The following is an 18,345-nucleotide window of genomic DNA, read 5'->3' on the forward strand; positions in this document are numbered from 1 at the left end:
TGCGGGCGGGAGACTGCGGGTGGGCGGCCTGGGAGGGAGCCTGAGATGAGACCCGACGCCCGCAGCCGCCCCACGTGGCCCTGCCGAGCGGCTCTGCCTGGCGGGCGTCTCTGGGCGGAGCGGCCCCTTCCTATTCAAGGCATCCTGTAGGAAGGCGCTGCGCAGGCCCAAGACGCCTACACAGCGGTTTCCTATCCTGAGGGTGATAGCCAGGGAGTCTAAAAACACATGCGGCCAGACCCCAGCCCAAACCAAGTGAATCCATCTTGGGAGCCAGGCTGGGGAGAGGGACGCTGGTCCCTGCTTGTTCTGAAAGCCCTGCCAGGGATTCGCTGGTGCAGCCACTTGTGATCCGTTTTCTAAATGGATTAGTCAGTGCCCAGGAGATGGCTTCTAGCACTTCCAAAAGCGATAGGGATTTTTAAAAGACTCATTTTCTGAAAAAATCGGAGAGCCAGGTGTGAAAGATAAAACGAAGTGGTGCACACCTACCTTCCACTGCCAGTTTTGGTTGGGATTCTGAGAACTGGTTTCACGTGGGAAGTCTGGCGTAAAAACCCAACTGCACTTCTAAAAACATGTGTTCACATGTGTCAACAATCAAATACTTTGTTGCAAATATATTTGCCTGTTTTTCGTAAATGAGTGTTATTTGTGTCAGAGAAAGGGTGAATTTTGCTGTACTCTGCTTTAAAAGGGATGTGTTTAATGGTGAAACCCCGTCTCTACTAAAAATACAAAAAATTAGCTGGGCATGGTGGCGCGTGCCTGTAATCCCAGCTACTCAGGAGGCTGAGGCGGGAGAATTGCCTGAACCCAGGAGGCAGAGGTTGCGGTGAGCCGAGGTCGCGCCATTGCACTCCAGCCTGGGTAACAAGAGCGAAACGCTGTCTCATTAAAGATAAATAAATAAATAAATAAATAAAATAAAATAAAAGGGATGTGTTTAAAAAAAAAAAAAGCTAATCAAGCAAACTGTAATGCATCGATGTTCCCAAACGTGAAGCATACTCCAAGCTATTCCTCAGCAAATGCAAAGGATGACAAGTGTCAGTACTTCATACAACTAGATTTAATAAGTTGTTATTACAGAAAAAAAATGAAGTCCAAACTACAAAGTTTAAGCGTTGTAAGCAATAGCTGCACTGAGCTCCATGTTTAGTCACAGTACTGTAGTTCCATACAAGCAATAGTAGTCCAAGCCCCAAAGGCAGAAGCTGAGTAAGGGTTACTAGCAAAAAACAATCTAAGAGAACAGGTAATAAAAGATACAATACATTTAAAATTAGTTGTTAGTTGAAAAACAAATACAGAGATCTTAGCTGTGAACACTCTAAAAGTTAAGTCCATTATTTTGACAGCGAAAATACAAATATCTAATACTTTATACCCCAACAGAACAATATCCAGGAAAGAAAAAGAGCAGAAGTTATCCTGTATTAGCACCCAAGTTTTCTACTTGTTGCAATTAACTTTGTCATCATACAAATTTAAACATCCCCGAATCATATATCCACTTCTTGACCCATTTTGGGGTATAGAGTAAAGTCAACAGCATTAATTATAAAATACTCTGTGGTAAGATGGAACACTATTGCAGCTGAGATAGAGAAGTTTGGTAATAAAAGAAAAAAAAAAAACAAAGAAATGTTAGCTGACATACCATACAAGCTAATGAAAAGCAACAATCCATTCAAATAAGCCAGTTTTAACAAAAAGATACATTTTTTTCACTAATCTGTGACTAATCTTTCACTCAAACCTTGCAAGTAGAGATGTCACAATACTCAGATATTTAGGTAGGAGCTTTACCCAGTTAAATGCCATTTTGTTGCTAATATAATAGGTAAAATGAAAACTAGCGTTATTTGCTAATTGCATAAATGCAGTACATTCTGCATTAGCCCATGCCTCACTAACAAGCTATAAAAAACAAGATAGAGGCAGAAATCTAAGCATAATCTTTATACCACTAAGCAAGAATTTTCCAATTTCTTTTCTTCTGTTCCTAATCATTTATTTGTAGTTAAGGTAAAATTCCAACCAGTAGTACCCAATTTGAGTTAAAATTTTACATCACAACTTGATCTAATCTATATATTATTTACAAAACTGAATACACAGAGCGTACCCAAGACCAACTCTGGACACAAGTTTCTCTGAGTTATTGATTAACCTCGCCTCCATAGCAATGGAGGTGGAAGAGGCCGTCAAGAACTAGTAGAAACATTATCATCTATCTGGAGCAAGTCATTGGCTGTTCTGTTTACGCAACACCAGTTTTGCAGTTGTAGTTTTTGCTTTGACTGTAGGTGCTATTGCAATGACACACTGCCTTACAGCACAGCTTCCAGGTGAGGAGGGTGTTGGCAAAGCAGCAGCAGAAAGGCAGACAGATCATGCACGGAGTTGCCACAATGAAAGGCAAACAAGGGACACCGGAAGAGGAAGCAGGCATGGGTGTGGAGGAAGATGCAGCCTGACACAGACAGGGTCCACAGACAGTGGTGACATCCGAGTGTGCGTCCTCGGGGCCACCAACAGCCTTACAGGGAGGAGCATGTGTGAGACACTGCAGCTGAGGGCTGCACTACACCACGAAGGCCGTGTCCTCTTTGCAACTTCCTATGACTCAGACATCACCACTGTCAGTGCACATCAAGGATTCGGCCTGGGAGAAAGGCACTGTCTCACACAAGGACAGCAGTTGGTGGCAGGTCTCTCTCTCGCTCGCGCATGCACACGTGCACACACACACACACACACACACACACGAAATAATGAAGAGTTAGAAGGGAAAAGCGATGACACACTCTGTTGACTTAGCCAGATTTGAAACCTGGTGGTATTTCAGCTGGGGTGACTTCATTCTCAGGGCCACAGGTTTGGCTGCACCTGGTGTTGTATAAATCCACCGTGACATCCCTAGAGAACTGCACTGTGACATCCCTAGTCTTACACTAAACCACTGTGATAAAGGAAAAGGCTTCTCAAAATCTCACATGTTCTGCTCATTCTGTCATTTTATTACCCAATTATCCATGACATTTCCAATCACTTTACATAACCAACCATTTTCATCGTTGTCACACTATTGTAAACCACATCAGCAAGTTAATACATAAAGCTTTGCATTTCAAAAAACTAGACACTTTAGTAACAATATTACAAAGGTTTTAGCTTCAAAAATAACTGAAAATGAAAAAAATAAACTTTTAAAGAATTAGCATCATAAAATTAATTTATTCCAATAAAAATACAAAATAATATTATGACATTGACCAGATATGAAAGTCCCTCCCAGAAACAACTCTATTAATGATTGAGAAAGCACTCCTTAAAGAAAATACGAAATAAAATGAAAAATATGTAAATATGTTTAATTTTTTTCTTAGCAAAAAATCTTTCTAAAAATAACAATGAAAATTTGTCTCAGTACAAAGGCTACATTACTATTGAAAAAATACCAGCATGAAGAAAAGGTACATATTTGACAGTAGAAAAATGATTTCAGTGAATCACAATGTCTAAAGTTGCAATGAAAATAAATCTGCAATAAAGATTTATGCCTTTTTTCTTTTCTTTTTTTTTCTATTTTTTATACAAACAGTACAAACAGTATTGCACATAACAACAAATAGTCGAGGTTAGGTTATAGCCTTCAAAAAATCGACTAGTTCAAGTGTCACACCAAGGAAAGGCCACAGCAGGACCTGTGTTACCCAGGGGCTTCCCAGTCAAGTTGCAGGTCAGAACACCTCTGTGTTTTAAAAAATAATTTTTTTGAAGGACCCTCTCTTTTAATATAACATTAACAACTTGGGGGCACATTTATTTACAAAACAAAAGGGAACATGTTATAATTTAATAAACTAAAAAAGTTCTCTTTAAAAAAATACAAACAGAAGAACTCTTTCACAATCCTGGTCAGTCGTGCACAATCAACGCTTGATTATAAATATACAAATTAAGGGAAAGTAGTTTCCACCATCTAGTCACAACTTTCAGCACCAAATGGAATTTATTTTTTGTAACCTATTCTTCAGGACAATGGTTTTTTGCCTTCACTTTAGCTTTATGCTGTACAATCTTCCAGCTTTTAAAAAAATCTCTGTTATTTTAATACATGAAAGAGGGGTGCTTCTTCAAAAAGTTTTGCTTCTTTCACATAATTAGGTAGATTTCTGTAGGTTAGATATGATCTTTAATATTATAGTTATAAAGCTCTAACTTCTTCATTTTCAAAAAACACAAATAAGCATGAAAAAAATAAAGTTACCCATCTGTTAAATCATTTTCTTGCAGAATTAAATTAATATATATTTTTCTGAATAAACTTACTTAGAAAATATCATTTTCTTTCCTATATTTCAAAATTGAGGTATTGCAAAAGATCATGTCAGTCAGAAAGCATGCCTTTTTCCTTAAAAACAAAAAAAAAAAGTCTGCCAACTTTTGAAAACTGTCTAGAATACAAAAAGTAGTAGTGCATAACAAAATTTCTTGTACAGATGAAAAAAAAAAACCCACAAACATAGAAAAAAACAAACAAAACCACACCTGGGCTGGAAAAAAAGCAATTATTACCAAAAAGCCTCAGAAGGGGAGGATTCTAAAATAAGCATTTTTAATCCAGTAAAAAACTATTTTGTTTTTCCTTTTTGAAAACAAACTATAGCTTGAGAGCCAGTAATTGCAACTAAACATGGGAGAACAGAACAAAACAAAAACAAGCAACGCTAACTTAAGACAGTACAAGGACATCACAGCACAGAAAACACAGCGACTGAAATCTATTCTGCAGTGTCATATCCAGTCAGATTGTCCCCAGAATTCCAAAACATAGGAAGAAGATTAAAAAAAGATTTACATAGTCTTGCAATCATTGTGTGTGTTTCTATATTACTATCTGCAGCCCAAGAGTGAATGCTAAAAAAATGTCCACGCTAGTACTAGCAGGTCTTAATTCTATTCAAGCTTAACAGGATAAATCCAGGGAATTAAGTAGTTAGTTTCTCACCCAGACAACCAACTCTGCCCAAGCCATCTTCTCTTGTACAGACATTTCTTTAGCATCACCATTACACAACTTTCTTAAAAATGTGCCTAGTTTGTCAATCTGACAACTTATCTCTATATACTGTATATATTCTTAGTGTTTGTAAGCTAAGATGAGCTCTTTGGTTTTCTGGACAAGGTCTGAAGCTATGTAAAATGGTGCAAGCACTAAGAGATTGTAACTAAGAGCTCATGTGTTAGTTAATAATATACCAGTTAGGAACTGTCAGGTTCGTTAATGTCTGACACAGAGGCTTTAGACAGTTAAGTCTGATCACAGTTAGACATAATCACTTTACTATATAAAATAAATTGCACAATATATAACAGAGCACCGCAAAGTACTTCATCTACCATCCACAAATTTGCTTGAAGAATATCCTACACCTAGGTTTTCTATTGGTTGTAATATAGATCATTCTGTTATGGGCTCTTCCCATTCAGAAGCATTCCATTTATTGAGGCATGCCTTCCTCCGGTCAATTACCAATTCTTTGAATGAAAAAAACCTTTTTTAAAAAAAATGAGTATTTTATAGCTTATATAGTCTTAATTTGTGCATTGTGGGAACGTTTTATACTAGACATTGGATATAAAATTTATTGCATGCAGCAACCTGATTAAGTAAACATGCAGTCAGAAATAGTGACCTTCCACCGGAGCTTTCTGAAGTCTATTCTCATCTCCTTTCGGCAGCTGACTCTATCCCTAAAATCACAAAAGTGTGTTGTTGGGTTTTTGTGTCTTTTAATTGATATCTTAGCCTGAATAGTGTATTATGGTATTAAAAATACCATTTTAATAGCAGCAAAAGCTATTGCAGCATAAATTTACATAATACTAAAGGATCTAACCAAAATCCTCAGCAAAACAAAAATCAAACATGAAGGAAAAATAAAAGATCCAGCTCATGAGGTATCCTTACAAGTCAAAATAGAGAGCAACTAAAGGCTTATTTTCATGAAGGGTTATCCTTACTCTAAGTGACCCCAACTAATGATTGCTGAACTGTTGTGAAGTTTTGCTACATCTGCCACCTACTCACGAGTATTACCTTTGGTAAGTCTTGTCCTAGGGGCGACTCTCTAAGTTTCTGAAAATAAGTGCATGCTCCAGTTCAAAACAATCAGAACACCACCACCACAACAACAAACAGAAGAATCACAGACAGTAGCCTGACGGCCGCTGATGAGAATGGCAGTCTACATACTGTCACAAGTGACAAATCAGGTATAAAAAATTAAGGTACCAAGCAGACAAAGGTGTGAATCAAAGTGCAAATCAGTACCGTCCTACACTCTGCAATTCTGCATTATACTGGACACTGAGTTCAGTAATATGACTGTAAATAATAATAATAATAAAAAGACCCAATTCTTCTTTAAAAATCGAGAACAAATGCACAGATTTCCAGAACACTGTAAGCCCTGAGGCAGTGCCCTCTCTTTTCCCTCCTTGTCATCTACTCCAGTACTTGTGGCTGGGACGGCCCATGGCTCAGCTCCAGCGGAACGGGACGTGCCGAGGGCGGTCGCCTCCCTCCTTCACCAGCGGTTTGTGGAACTCCCGCCCGGCTCGGGAATGTATGCTCGCCCAGCAGTATTCACAGTAATACTGCAGACAGGTGACGTTGGCACAGAAGAATGGGGCAAACTTCCCACCACAGCGCGTGCCCTGGCACTCATCACACATCTGATCATCCAGCACATATGGCTTTACTTCGACCTGGACGCAAAGAGGAAAGACAGAGAAAAACGGTTTAGCAAAGCTTCCACACATTTCTTGCTTTGGAGAGCTTATGGCAGGCGTCCCCAAACTACAGCCCGTGGGCTGCATGCAGCCCCCTGAGGCCATTTATCCGGCCCCCCACCGCACTTCAGGAAGAGGCACCTCTTTCATTGGTGGTCAGTGAGAGGAGCACAGTACGTGGCGGCCCTCCAACAGTCTGAGGGACAGTGAACTGGCCCCCTGTGTAAAAAGTTTGGGGACGCCTGGCTTACGGTATAGCTTCATGGTACATCTCAATCAGATGCTGCTTTGAACTCTACTGATACTGGATGATAGTTGAGAGGATGGACTTTGGAATAAGCTCCTTGATTTACTTCTTATGTGGATATTAGACAAATTCTTAAAATCTCTCTGTGCCTATGTTTGCTTTATCGCTGTATCTGTAAAATGGGTATAATGTTTACACACACGTTACACACACACATTTGTGTCATCTGTGAATGGGTATAACAGTGTTTACATCAGAGGGTGCTGGGGAGGATTAGGAGGGGCTATGCATGTCAAAGCATGGGAGCTGAATCCTGAAAGCTGGACAGCACGTGACAATGCAGGACAAAGAAGAGCACTGCAGGGAGAGGAAGCAGCCAGGATAAAGGCCATAAGCAGAAGGCAGGCACAGCCTTGGGAGGCGGTGTGGCTGGAGCCCCGCCTGAGGGCAGGAGGCACACTGAAGATGGGCGGGGCTGAAGGGAGAGCGGCTGTGAGGCCGCCCCCTCAGCGTTGTAATGACAACGCTCCCAGAGATGAACACCCCAATACTGCAACCATGGACTGGAGAGGAAAAGGGACTCAAAGCTGAGGTGTTAAGAAGCCACTATAATAACTGAGGCTTTTCTATTTTTGGAACTTTCTCTGTTGCCTTAATCTCCCCTCAACACTGGAAGCTTCAACAGAAGACAACTTTCCATCATAGCCTGTTAGGGAACATTTTTTAATCGAAATGAAGCAAATTTGTATGACAGAAAACCAAAAGAAGAAAAAAGTTACCACATTCTCACCCACTTTCCTTTCCTAGAACCTTAGAAAAGAAATATCATTAATTTTTTCTTTCTTTCTTTCTTTTTTTTTTTTTTTTTTTTGAGACGGAGTTTCACTCTTGTTACCTTGTTACCCAGGCTGGAGTGCAATGGTGAGATCTTGGCTCACTGCAACCTCCGCCTCCTGGGTTCAGGCAATTCTCCTGCCTCAGCCACCTGAGTAGCTGGGATTACAGGCATGCGCCACCATGCCCAGCTAATTTTTTTTTTTGTATTTTTAGTAGAGACGGGGTTTCACCATGTTGACCAGGATGGTCTCGATCTCTTGACCTCGTGATCCAACTGCCTCGGCCTCCCAAAGTGCTGGGATTACAGGCTTGAGCCACTGCGCCCGGCCCATCATTAATTTTTTCATCCCAAACATTAGGAACTGGCGGGAAGGTGGAATCTGTGGTGGGCGCCTCCCACACCTCCAGCACCATCCTGGGAAGAGCCAGCCCTGTGGCTTGTGGAGACAAGGGCAGGTGGCCGTTTGAGAGGCGCTAACCACCTGACAACGCGGGTGCCTGTGGATGTGGTCAAGAGGGCCTTGCCAGGTGTGAGCGGGGTACACAGGAGGGGCAGTAGGTGGGAAGTGAGGGGAGTGGGACTTCCCTGGCCCTCCTTCCCTGCTGAAAGCCCCTTTGCTAGCCTCCTGAAGCTTTCTCTCTAGCCATGAGCTCTAGTCTCCAAGTCCATCTGCCAGCAAGAGATGACTGAGTGAAGGCCCACCTGACAAGGCCTACGCCAACCTTTGATTACCTAGGGGGAAAATGTCTTCACTCTGGCTCTGCTGCCCCTTCCTCCAACCTCCCCCTCCTCAACCTCACAAGCTGGTGAGTAGGCATCAAAACAATCTCTCATTCATTTTTGCCTCACAATCAAAATGTCAGCAGCTCTGGAGTCAGTCTGTGTGAGTTCGAATCTAGGTCATGTTACTAGCTGCACAACTTTAGGTGAGTTTCTCAGTCACTCTGAGGCTGTTTCTCCTGACCTGCACATTGAGGAGAAACAGTTTCTATTTGATAGAGTTGCTCTGAAGAGTCAATCTGTATGAATCAAATCATATAAAACAGTGTGTGGCATGTCCGCAGCACTGAGCATGGCTATTGCTCCTACTGCTTCCTCTCTAGGCCACCACGCCCTGTGCCTGGATGTGTTCGGTATCACTGGCCTATACCCTGGGCACCAAGCTCCAGGCCTGCCTTGCTTGGTTCAAATCTCCTAGATACTTATTGATATTTCAATAATTCATCTCACAGTGTTCCTCTCCTGGTCAAAAGCCACTCATTCTCCATTGCCTATAGGGCTAAGGATTAAGTTCAGCCACCTTAGTAAATAGGGCATGCCCTCTCTCCTATGTCTCAAATATTAAATATAAGCCAGAGCCTTCATGATCTGCCCAATCTCTCTCCCAGTGACTCCCTAACTCAAACTCTAATCAGTCAGCTTTTTTTTTTTTTTAAGACAGAGTCTTGCTCTGTTGCCCAGGCTAGAGTGCAGTGACACAATCTCGGCTCACTGCAACCTCCGCTTCTTGGGTTCAAGGAAGTCTCTTGCCTCAGCCTCCTGAGTAGCTGGAATTACAAGTGCATGCCACCACACCTGGCTACGTTTTTTATTTTTAGTAGAGATGGGGCCTCACCATGTTGGCCAGGCTGGTCTCGAACTACTGACCTCATGATTCACCCACCTGGGCCTCCCAAAGTGCTGAGATTACAGACATGAGCCACCACACCCAGCAAACAGGTCTGTTTTTACTTTCATTTTTCTTCCCACCTTAACTGCCTTCCCTAGGCTTCTTCGGTTCATCTGAACATTTCATGCACCCAGTGAGAACCAGCCTTTCTTTCCTTTTTCTTTCCTCACATAAAATTAACAATCTTAAAGTCAACAATTCAGTGGCATTGAATACATTCACAATGTGTGCAAACACTGCCACTATCTAGTTTCAAAATATTTTCTTCACCTCAAAAGGAGATCCTGTACCCACTAAGTAGTTACTCCCCTCCCGCTACTTTCCAGCCCCTGACAACACCAATCTGTTTTCTGTCTCTACAGATTTATGTGTTCTGGATATTTCATAAAAATGAAATCAGGCCAGGCGTGGTGGCTCACACCTGTAATCCCAGCACTTTGGGACGCTGAGGCAGGTGGATCACCTGAAGTCAGGAGTTCGCCAGACCAGCCTGACCAGCATCGTGAAACCCTGCCTCTACTAAAAATACAAAAAATTTGCCAGGTATTGTGGTGAGCACCTGTAATCCCAGCTACTTGGGAGGCTGAGGCAGGAGAATTGCTTGAATCCAGAAGTGGAGGTTGCAACAAGCCAAGATCATGCTACTGTACTCGAGCCTGGGAAACAAGAGTGAAACTCAGTCTAAAAAAAAAAAAAAAAAAAAAAAATCACATAATATAAGACCTTGTATGTCTGGCTTATTTCGCTTATCATGATTTTTTTTTTCTTTTCTTTTCTTTCTTTTTCTTTTTTTTTTTGATACAGAGTCTCTCTCTGTGCCCAGGCTGGAGTGCAGTGACATAATCTTGGCTCACTGCAACCTCCACCTCCCGGGTTCAAGCGATACTCCTGCCTTGGCCCCCTAAGTAGCTGGGACTACAGGCATGTACCACCACGCCTGGCTAACTTTTTGTATTTTTAGTAGAGACAGTTTCACCATGTTAGCTAGAATGGTCTCAATCTCCTGACCTCGTGATCCCCCCGCCTCGGCCTCCCAAAGTGGTGGGATTACAGGCGTAAGCCACCGCACCCGGCCTTCTTTTTCTTTTTTAAGAGATGAGGTCTCAAGCCGGGCACGGTGGCTTAAGCCTGTAATCCCAGCACTTTGGGAGGCCGAGGCGGGTGGATCACAAGGTCGAGAGATCGAGACCATCCTGGTCAACATGGTGAAACCCCGTCTCTACTAAAAATACAAAAAATTAGCTGGGCATGGTGGTGCGTGCCTGTAATCCCAGCTACTCAGGAGGCTGAGGCAGGAGAATTGCCTGAACCCAGGAGGCGGAGGTTGCGGTGAGCTGAGATCGCGCCATTGCACTCCAGCCTGGGTAACAAGAGCGAAACTTCGTCTCAAAAAAAAAAAAAAAAAAAAGATGAGGTCTCACTATGTTGCCCAGGCTGGTCTTGAACTCCTGGGCTCAAGCAATCCTCCCGCCTCAGCCTCCCAAAGTGCTTAGATTACAGGTGTAAGCCACCGCGCCCAGCCTCATTTGGTTCATCTACAGTGTAGCATGCAGAAGTACTTTATTCCTTTTCATGTATATCTAAATAATATTCCACTGCATGTGTGTGTGTACACACAGCACATTTTGTTTATCCATTCATCTGTTGATGGACATTTGGGTGTTACCACCTTTTGGCTATTATTGTGAATAGGGCTGCAATGAACGTGCATGTATTTATATTGGTTTGAGTATTTGTTTTCAATGATTTTTGCTCTATACCTAGAGGTGGAACTACTTGAGCATATGGCAATTCTATGTTTTTTTTTTTTTTTTTTGAGACAGAGTTTCGCTCTTGTTACCCAGGCTGATCTTGGCTCACCGCAACCTCCGCCTCCTGGGCTCAGGCAATTCTCCTGCCTCAGCCTCCTGAGTAGCTGGGATTACAGGCATGCGCCACCATGCCCAGCTAATTTTTAGTAATTTTAGTAGAGACGGGGTTTCACCATGTTGACCAGGATGGTCTCGATCTCTTGACCTCATGATCCACCCGCCTCGGCCTCCAAAAGTGCTGGGATTACAGGCTTGAGCCACCGCACCCGGCGCGGCAATTCTATGTTTAACTCTCTGAGGAATTACCAAATTGTTTTCCAAAGCAGTTGTACAATTTTATATTCCTTCCAGCAAAGTACCAGTGTTCCAATTTCTACATATTCGCCAATATTTGTTTCTCATTTTTGTGACTACAGCCATCTTGGTAGGTGTGAAATAATATCTCATTGTGGTTTTGATTTGCATTTCTCTAATGACTGATGATATTTAGCTTTTTTTTTTAATGTGCCTGTTATCCCATTTGTATATCTTCTTTGGAGATATACAACTCAATGGGGAAATGCATAGAGAATAATTCACATAAGAATTCACAGACAATTCACATACAAGTGCATTAGCTGGTTGTGATAGAAAGCATCTGTAATCCCAGCTACTCAGAAGGCTGAGGTGAGAGGCTCACTTGAGCCCAGGATTTCAAGACCAGCCTGGGCAGCATACTGTCTCCCTGGCTCTTTTTTTTTTGGAGACAGTCTTGCTCTGTCACCAGGTGCCAGGCTGGAGTGCAGTGGCATGATCTCGGCTCACTATAACCTCCACCTCCTATGTTCAAGCAATTCTCCTGCCTCAGCCTCCTGAGTAGCTGGGACTACATGCGTGCACCACCATGCCCAGCTAATTTTGTATTTTAGTAAAGACAGGGTTTCACCATGTTGGCCATGATCTCTTGACCTCGTGATCTGCCCGCCTCAGCCTTCCAAAGTGCTGGGATTACAGGCATGAGCCACTGTGCCCGGCCATTTCCCTGGATTTTTTTTTTTTTTTTAAAGATGGCTACTTGGCCCCAGGAAAAGAAAAAAGTAAAAAAAAAAAAAAAAAAGAAAGATGTTCATATTTATTAGTCAGGAAAAAAATTGATGCTATTTTATTCTTATCAGACTGGCAAACATTTAAAAGAGTGATAACTATTTCTCATCATTTGCTGACAGAAATATGAATTGCTACAACTTTTTTTTTTTTGAGATGGAGTCTCACTCTTGTCGCCCAGGCTGGGGTGCAATGGCACAATCTAAGCTCACTGCAACCTCCACCTCCCGCAATCTCCACCTCCTGGGTTCAAGTGATTCTCCTGCCTCAGCCTCTCAAGTAGCTGGGATTATAGGCACCCACCACTATGCCCAGCTAATTTTTTTATTTTTAGTAGATGTGGGGTTTCACCATGTTGGCCAGGCTAGTCTCAAATTCCTGACCTCAGGTGATTTACCTGCCTTGGCCTCCCAAAGTGCTGGTATTACAGGCGTGAGCCACCACACCTGGCCTGCTACAACATTTTTTTTTTTTTTGAGATGGAGTTTCACTCGTTACCCAGGCTGGAGTGCAATGGCGTGATCTTGGTTCACCACAACCTCCACCTCCTGGGTTCAGGCAATTCTCCTGCCTCAGCCTCCTGAGTAGCTGGGATTACAGGCACATGAAACCATGCCCAGCTGATTTTTTATATTTTTAGTAGAGACGGGGTTTCACCATGTTGACCAGGATGGTCTTGATCTCTTGACCTCGTGATCCACCTGCCTCGGCCTCCCAAAGTGCTGGGATTACAGGTGTGAGCCACTGCGCCCAGCCTGCTACAACATTTTTGAAAAGCAAACTAGCAAATTATTCAAATTAAAAATACTTATACCCTTCAACACCAAAATCCCACTGTTGGAGATTGTTCCTGTTGTAATCCCAATGCTTAGAAATATAACCACCAGATGTGAAGATATATGTAAAGTATATCTATTGCAAGACTTGTCCATAGTGGTAAAAAATCAGAAACAAAGTAAATGTCTATCTACAGGGAAACAGTTGAATAAAACATAGTATATCTACTCCCATGGAATATCATGCAGCCATGAAAAAGACTTAATTAGTGCTCCATCAGTTGATGAGAAGAGATTCCATTACACGGTGATGTTAGGACCAAGTGGAATGACGGATACAAGTATCTACCGCAAGCTGTAAAATGCTGAATGAACATATGTGAGGTCAAGTAACACATTTGTGCTGACATTTGAAAATGCAGTATTAATAAAGCAACACCTTCGGTCTATTTAGGCTTCCAACCAAGCTTGGAAGCTCCTTACTGGCTGAGGGGCTTTGAGGAATCTCATCAACACAGTACTTCAGAAGATATATCATGAAGACTTTCTGACTGCCTCTCAGCCAGAGGCACACAGTGATGCCTTATTTACTAGCTTTCTTAGGGAATAACATATACCTCGTTATTTTTCTAGAAACCAGGCACTTCTCCTTTTCGGTGCCAAAATATCTTGAATGTTGGATATTTTTTGATGAAAATTTTGCTAAAATGTACTAGTCCCCTACCCGCTCTTAAACAGGAGACATCAAGAACATTTTTCATAAGGAATGCCAAGTAATACAATGCAGTGGAGTTTTCACTTTTTCTGTCGGCTCCCTTCAAAATCTGGCGGTCTGCTATCATATCTGAAACACCTTCCAAACATCTCTTTTAAGTTTGCAATTTCCAATCATTTTCATTTTGCCTGGAAAGCAAGAATCGAGTTTGCGAAGAGCTGCGCATTAAATACCAACAGATATGACTCTTAATATAGTGGAAAAAAGTAAGTTGGGTGCAGTGGCCCACACCTGAAATCCCAACACCTTGGAAGACTGAGGTAGAAGGATCTCTTGAGCCCAGGAGTTTGAGGCTAGCCTGGGCAACAGCAACGACAAAATTAGCTAGGCATGGTGGTATGCACCTGTGGTCCTAGCTACGTGGGAAGCTGAGGCAGGAGAATTCCTTGAGCCCAAGCGACAGGCTGCAGTAAGCCAAGATAGTGTCATTGTATTCCAGCCTGGTTGACACGGTGAAACCTTGTCTCAAAAATATAACATATATATAATAATAGTAAAAATAAACAAAGAATGTGGCTTTTGGATTGCTACTGTGCTCTCAGGGGCCTTTCCTGAAAGCTTCCAGAGGGCAGTCTTCCCGATGGGTATCTAGTGCTGTTCCTGCAGAGCTGCTCCAGCTCCTGTTTATGAGGGGTTATCTGAAGGGCAGAGGCTTGCCCAAAGACAAGACACACACCATGAGTATCCACAAACAGATGTGCAAGTTAGCTACTATGACCTTTCAAACAGCAACAGTCAAACTGTATTTCCAAATTTAAATCAACCAAAGAAAGGCAGAGCAAGACAGAAGAACAGACATCTCCACCATCCACCTCCACCCACCCCCTGCCCCACAAGAACATGAAGTTAATAACTATCTACACAGAAAAAAACACCTTTGGAAGAACCAAATATCAGGGGGGCCCTCATAGTACCTGGTATTATCTTCTTACTGCTGAAAGAGGCACTGAAGAGATAAAATAGTCCTGAATCACAAAGCATTTAAACCAGCCCAGCCTGAGGGGAATCTCTGATTCCAGCAGTGGGAACTTGAGCTCCCCCAAACCTCACCACTGCAGCTACAAGTGCTGTGTCTCCAAATCGACTTGAAAGTCAGTCTAGGCCATAGGGACTGCAACGCTGAGGGAGTCCTAGTGCTGACCTAGGCCCAGAGACAGTGGACTGGTGGGGCACATGGCCCACAGGGGCATCAGCCAAGGGAGTACTGGCAACACTCCTGCCCTAACCCCAGGCTCCACAGCTCATGGCTCCAAAAGAGACCCCTTCCTTCAGTCTGAGGAGAAAAGAGGGAAAAGTGGGAAGGGCTTAGTCTTGCATCTTGGATGCCAGCTCAGCCACAGGACAGGGCACAGTCAGAACTGTGAAGTCTCTTTTCTAGGCCCTAGCTCCCAGGTGACATTTCTAGTCACACCTTGGGCCGGAAGGCAACCCACTGCCTTGAAGGAGGGACCCAGTTTTGGCAGCATTCATCAACTGCTAACTCAAGAGCCGTTGGGCCCTGAAAAACCAGCAGCAATACCCAGGTATTTCTTTGAGGTCCCTGGCTGAGCCTCTGAGACTTGCTGGCTTCATGTACCAGCAAGGCCACAGTTAGGTAGAGCACTAAGCAAGCTCCTGGGGTCCTCAGCTCCAGGACTTAACTCTTGGATGGCATTTCCAGACCTGCCTTGGGCCAGAGGGGAGCCCAGCACCCTGAAAGATGGGTTGCAGGCCAGATATTGTTCACCATGAGTGGACTTGAGAGCCCTGGGACCTTAACGGGATGCTGGAGGCAGTCTGGCAGCACTTCTCATGGCCTGAGGTGGCGGTGGCTGAAAAGTGAGACGACTCTGCCTTTGGAAAGGAGAGCGAAGAGTGAGAAAGATTACAATTGTGATTTGAGTGCCAGTTCAGTCACAATATAATAAAACACCAGGTAGACTTCTAAGGTTTTCGACTTTAGTACCTGATGCCTGGAGAGCATGTCTGAGTCCATCTGGGGGCCTGGGGAACCTCGCTGCCCTGAAGGGAAAGACACAAGCCTGACTGGCTTTGCCACCTGCTGATTGTAGAGCCCCAGGGCCTTGAGTGAACAAAGGCAGTAACCAGGGAGTGGTTACGGCAGGTCTCAGGTGAGAGCCAGTACTGTGCTGGCCTCAGGTCAGACCCAGCACAGTCAGAATGGTGGTGGCTACAGGAGTGCTTGTGTCACTCCACCCCCGGCTTTAGGTGGCTCAAAACAAAGAGACTGTTTGTTTGGGAGAAACTAAGGGAAGAGAACAAGAATCTCTTCCTGGTGCTGGGCGCTATGGCTCACGCTGTAATCCCAGCTCTTAGGGAGGCAGAGGTGAGAGGACAGCTTGAGCCCAGGAGTTCAAGACCTGCCTGGGCAATACAGTGAGATCCCGTTCTCCACAAAAAGAAAAAAACAAAAAGACAAAAAGAATCTCTTCCTGGTAATGCCGAGAATTCTTCCAGATCTTGCCCAAGACCATCAAGGCAGTACCTCTACAAGTCTGCAGGAACTACAGCGTTACTAGCTCGGATGCCGCCTAAAGCAGAAACAGCTTAGAAAACAGTACCCAAGTCCTTTCACGTATCTGGAAAGCCTTCCCAAGAAGGACAGGTATAAATAATCCCAAGTAGTGAAAACTACAGTAAATATCTAACTCTTCAATGCCCAGACACCAAAGAACATGTACCAACATCAGTACCATCCAGGAACACATGACCTCACCAAATAAACTAAGTAAGGCACCAGAGACCAATCCTGGAGAAATAGAGACATATGACCTTTCAGACACAGAATTCAAAATAGCTGCGTTGAAGAAACTCAAAACAGAGACAAAGGTCACTATGTAATGATATTAAATCACTGTATAATGATAATGATAAATTGTTAAATTGACAAGAGGATATAGCAATTTTAAACATATATTTGGGCCAGGCATGGTGGCTAGCACCTGTAATCCCAACATTTTGGGAGGCCAACGTGGGTGGGTAGATCACCTGAGGTCAGGAGTTCAAGAGCACCCTGGCTGACAGGCAAAACCCTGTATCTATTAAAGAATACACACACAAAAAAATTAGCCAGGCATTGGTGGCCAGTATCTGTAATTCCAGCTACTGAAGAGGCTGAGGCAAGAGAATCACTTAAATCCTGGAGGTGGAGGTTGCAGTGACCCGAGATCACACCACTGCACTGCAGCCTGGGTGACAGAGCAAGACTCCATCTCAAAAATATATATTTATATAAATAAACAATATATGTATATATATATATATATATATATATATATATATATATATATATATATACATATATGCACCTAACACTGGAGCACCAAAATACATAAAGCAAATATTATTAGTGCTAAAGAGAAAGATAGGTCCTAATACAATAATAGCTGGAGACTTCAACACCCCACTTTCATCACTGGCTACATCTCCTAGACCAAAAATCAATACAGAAACATCTTTATTGATGAAAGATGCACACTTAATCTGCACTATTGAACAAATGTAATAGATATTTACAGAACATTTCCTCCAACAGCTACAGAAGACACATTCTTTTCCTCAGCACATGGATCATCCTCAAGTATAAACCATATGTTTGGTCACAAAGCAAGTCTTAAAACGTTCAAAAAATTAAAATAATATCAAGCATCTTCTGTGACCACAATGAAATAAAACTACAAATTAATAACAAGAGGGATTTTGGAAACTATACAAATACACGGGCACAGTGGCTCACACCTGTAATACCAGCACTTTGGGAGGCCAAGGTGGGCTGATCACTTGAGGTCAGGAGTTCAAGATCAGTCTGACCAACATGGTGAAACCCCAACTCTACTAAAAATACAATTAGCTGGGTATGGTTGCACATGCCTGTAATCCCAGCTACTTGGGAGACTGAGGCAGGAGAATTGCTTGAACCTGGAAGGTGGAGGTTGCAGTGAGCCGAGATATCATGCCATTGTACTCCAGTCTGGGTGACAACAGTGAAACTCCATAATTTAAAGAACAAAAAGTAGGAAATTAAGCAATATGCTCCTGACTGACCAGTGGATCAATGAAGAAATTAAGAAGAAAACTGAAAATTTTCTTGAAACAAAGATAATGAAAACACAGGTTACTAAAACCTACAAATACAGCAAAAGCAGTACTAAGAGGAAAGTTTATAGTAAAAGCCTACATCAAAAGGAGAAAAAACTTCAAATAAACAGTCTAATGATGAAACTTAGAGAACTAAAAATGCAAGAAGAAATGAAACCCAAAATTAATAGAAGAAAAAAAAATAAAGATCAGAGCAGAAATAAAATGCAACTGAAATGAAAAAGACAATACAATAAAACAA

At 42.7% G+C, this 18,345-nt stretch overlaps 1 protein-coding gene across 7 annotated transcripts in view; it reads right to left on the reverse strand.

Annotated features, from left to right (window-relative positions):
- Positions 1–1,054: 1,054 nt before the first annotated feature.
- The window catches only part of CPEB3 (cytoplasmic polyadenylation element binding protein 3), a 247,140-nt gene continuing 229,849 nt past the window's right edge, over positions 1,055–18,345 (reverse strand). For all 7 annotated transcript variants that reach the window (XM_074382575.1, XM_074382576.1, XM_039465097.2 and 4 more), the window contains one exon: positions 1,055–6,783. In XM_074382575.1, the coding sequence (XP_074238676.1) occupies positions 6,556–6,783 (228 nt within the window). In that variant the 3' untranslated portion in view covers positions 1,055–6,555. The remainder of the gene's footprint in view (positions 6,784–18,345) is intronic.

The sequence above is a fragment of the Saimiri boliviensis genome, chromosome 12, assembly GCF_048565385.1.
Source record: "Saimiri boliviensis isolate mSaiBol1 chromosome 12, mSaiBol1.pri, whole genome shotgun sequence".
Lineage (NCBI taxonomy): Eukaryota > Metazoa > Chordata > Mammalia > Primates > Cebidae > Saimiri > Saimiri boliviensis.